This window comes from Cantharellus anzutake, assembly GCF_015039405.1.
Source record: "Cantharellus anzutake strain C23 chromosome Unknown EI90scaffold_7, whole genome shotgun sequence".
In the NCBI taxonomy this organism is placed as follows: domain Eukaryota; kingdom Fungi; phylum Basidiomycota; class Agaricomycetes; order Cantharellales; family Hydnaceae; genus Cantharellus; species Cantharellus anzutake.
The window spans coordinates 1,127,298-1,130,983 of NW_024066957.1; the positions used below are offsets into that span (position 1 = coordinate 1,127,298).

The 3,686-nt window shown below is 48.6% G+C and overlaps 1 protein-coding gene across 1 annotated transcript; it reads left to right on the plus strand.

The window, feature by feature from the left end:
• Positions 1 to 562: 562 nt before the first annotated feature.
• EI90DRAFT_3118110 (uncharacterized protein) lies at positions 563 to 836 on the plus strand (the record flags this gene model as incomplete). Its single annotated transcript, XM_039063063.1, has 2 exons — positions 563 to 736; positions 792 to 836. The coding sequence occupies 2 exons, from the start codon at positions 563 to 565 to the stop codon at positions 834 to 836; spliced, it is 219 nt and encodes a 72-aa protein (XP_038920925.1).
• Positions 837 to 3,686: the final 2,850 nt, after the last annotated feature.

The following is a 3,686-nucleotide window of genomic DNA, read 5'->3' on the forward strand; positions in this document are numbered from 1 at the left end:
CTGTGAAGGCAAGTTGTAATTAGCCACTTCCTAATGTGCACCAACTCATTCCCTGTGAAGCCCAGGGCAAGTCCCCTCAGTGACTTTGAGGAACTAGTGGCTGGAGAGGACTCTCCAGTGCCACTCCTGGACCTCCTCAGTATGCCCCCTCTACTGTAGTTGATGGCACTTCAGTGCAAAATCGACAACTAGATCCCCCCAGAGTTCATGCCCCCCCATTCTGAAGTTAAGGACCCAACAATAGTGTAATCGAATGTTGGCACAGCACTCCCCTCTGAGTCGCTGAGGCCACAGTCCCTCTGCTCATCCTCTACCTCCGGCCTCCCTTCCAGGGAAAGGTCCAGACATGCACGTTCCCTTTTGCCATGTTCTGACGATCATGGGTGAGATCCTTCTAGCACATGTTTTTTGCCCTCTGGAAGCCAATAGTGCTTTGATGTACTGTACGCACATGACCAACAACTGGATGGTTTTGGACTGTGACAAAATTTTATGTTGGACATCCAACTGGCAGGCCTGGATTTAGTGTGACAGCCAACCGGGAGCCAGGAACAGTGTGACAATGGAAGTGCCTGGCCAGACTGTTCTTGATGATCTTCCACACCAAGATACCACTCTTGCTCAAGCCATAACTGTGCCATGCAAGCATCCCATTGATGCCAGTGGAATTCATCCTAATTCCACTGCATTAGTCCATGAAGACCAATACTCTGAGACTGTTGAAGATGCTGTAGAGGTAGAATTGGATGATGTTTGTAAGCATCTTGTCAGGGTTCAGCACCATGCCTTAGGGTGCCCCGGACTCCCCACCTACTTTACTCCCTTCTGTTCTTTGATTGTTGCCTTGTTGTTGTCGTGTGCACATGCACATGGGATAGTGTGGGAACTTTCTGAGTGAGCAGCTTGCCCAGAATGTTCCCATGCTTACTGGGCACTGCCACCTGGATGGTCCCTCTGGGTCACACTACACAACTCTAGGAGCTGTATAGTTGTGGGCATGTGACCCATTCCTTTATATAGCGACCATGTGGGGAGATGAGACCTTTACCCTTCTTCTCATCTCATGCCCCGCATAGGCAAGTGTACATATTTCACTTTCTTTTACTATACATCTCATGCCCTGCATTGTGTGAGGACAGGTCAGATGGGGGTTGAGGTCAGGGAGCCTCCAAGTCCGAGGCCAAGCCCTGACACATCTTAATGGAGAAGCGCTCCCTGATGGACTTGTGGAGGTGAATGGTGGTCTTCAGCTGGATGTGACAGCAGGTGAAGGTGATGCAGAATCCATTGGAGAAGATGAGAAATCTAGAAAAAGGGTTTGCCAAGTATGTACCAGTTTCGATTTTTTTAATTACCAATTCAGGAAAAATTGAATTGAAAAATTGCACCACCACTGGGAGCCACCCAAAGACCATGATGCCAGACATTGCAACTGCAAAGCCACTGTGATGTGTGGCAAACTTCTGAAAAGTGCCCAACTGGAAGGCCTGTGTGACATGTGACTGGTTGTTGGTCGTGTGCGTACAGTACTCTCATACAGATTTCTACACACCTGTTGGCATGGTCAGGGGCATGGTGGGCGATAACACAGAAAGAAGATACACTTCACCTTGGAATCATTCCACTCACACTTCCTGAGACACATCCTGTCTTGCATCCTGTAGTTCTAGTGGTGATCAGCAGTGAGAGCATGGTTCATGTGGATTCCATACATGTTGGCTTGGCCCAGACCCTTTGCTCTGGTTCTCTACATGTGGAACCACATGTCCATGATGGATGGGGCTTGATTGGACAAAGAGAACACATCAATCAAGGAGGTTGTTGACATGTCTAAGGTTGCAGTAAATTAGTAAACAGTGGGAAAATAGAAAACACACCTTCACCACCCAAAAAACCAGTTACAATATCATTGCCTTCAACTATAGTTGTGCATCTTGAGATGTAAATGAGACTGGTCGAAGATGCCAGGATTCTGAAAGCAGGGGATCACAATGCAAGAAGTTGAAGTTCAATTTCCCATGCCCACCTTCTAATTTTGGTTCTGGATCATGCCTGGACTACTTCTTCAACATGCTATCTCATAATGATGGTGGCAAAGTGAAATGCCAAAGAAGTACCTTAAGATGTAGTCGCAATGCCCATAAGTTGGAACACCTATCTGTTAGAGATGTGTCGCGGATTCAGACGACTCTGGAGTGGAATCGGAGACTTAGCGTGGAGGGACCTTGGCCTCAGTGACTCAAGTGGAGCGCTGTGCCATTGCTGTTTGTCCATTTGGTCCTTAATTTCACAGTAGGCGAGCAGGAAGTCTCTAGGGGGCATTTCAGGTCGATTTCGGACTGAGCCCAAAATGAGTATGTACAAGCGCCGATATATATAATGGAGGGGGCAAAAGCACAAGGAAACAAAGGGGATCCGAATCGGAACGAAGACGTCTGAATGGGAACAAAGGGTAGACAGAAGCGGAGCGGTACTGAAGGTCATAAGGCAGGACCTGTGATATGTCCGAAAGGAGGTAGGGAGGGTGAGGCCCAGAGGGGCAGGAGGATGAGGAGAAGTGGGGATGATGACTAACTGGCTAGAATGGGAAGAAGCAGCAGTCCAAATAGGGATGAGGGGAAAACGTGAGAGATACATTACAAACGGCGAAAGTGCCGAAGGCGATCCATGAAGCTTGGAGGTTGCGGAGCTTATGGAGGTTACGGAGGCAGGGTTGAAAGTCCGAGGAATATTGGCAATGGTGTTTACGTAGTATGAGGTCACCAATGCAATGGACTAAGACCGAGGTGGAGTCAAAGTCCGAGGTAGGGACTATGACGGAGGCTCGGAGCAAAGGTACAAGCGGTTGCCCAAGTACAAAGTACGGGACAGCAGTGGAAGGTCGTAACTTGGTGGGAGGTCGGTGGAAGAGTACCAGAGGGAGGAGAGAGGAGAAAGGGAAGTAAGAAGGAGTGGTGGAAAGGAGAGTTGTCAGGTCCAAAGGTGAGTATCGGAGCAGACGGGGGAAGCGTAGGAGGGTGACAGAAGGGTGGAGGTGTTGTGAGGGAGGAGCAGAGGAGTAGGAGGAGGAGTAGTAGGAGGGTGGTGAGAGGGGTGGTGTTCGGTCCGAGGTGAGTATCGGAACAGACGGAGATAGGGGAGGAGAGGGAAGGAGGAGTAGAGGTGGCATGGGAGGTAGAAGGAGGTGTGTTGCCAGGACCGAAGGTGAGTATCGGAACGGACAGCAGTAGGATAAGACTCCGGAGGTGGGGAAGGAGGAGGTCCGGAAGTTGGGTCAGGATCGGGTATGCACAGATATGACACTATCCATTAGATGCCTCTGTGATAGTGCAACTAAGAAGTATTCCAACTGAGCATCAATTAAAATTATTGACCCCCAACACTGTTTGTGCTGCCTTTGGTAGGTTTAAATATGGTGCCATCCAACAATGTTGGGCCATTGTTGATTGGAGTGCAGACCAGGCAAGACCAGTATTCTGCAATTTAAATGTGTATATTATGCTAATATCCAATGTTATTCCTAACATGGGCACTTTTATATCCTACAAAAACTGTGGTTACCCCTGTCAAAGTGTAAGGTCGGTGTAGGTGCCGACCTATGTAGTTCCTCAAGTCTGTCAAAGAGATAAGCTGTATAGAGCTATATTTTGACGGGTGTGGAGGAAAGGAGTTAAACTCCATTCATC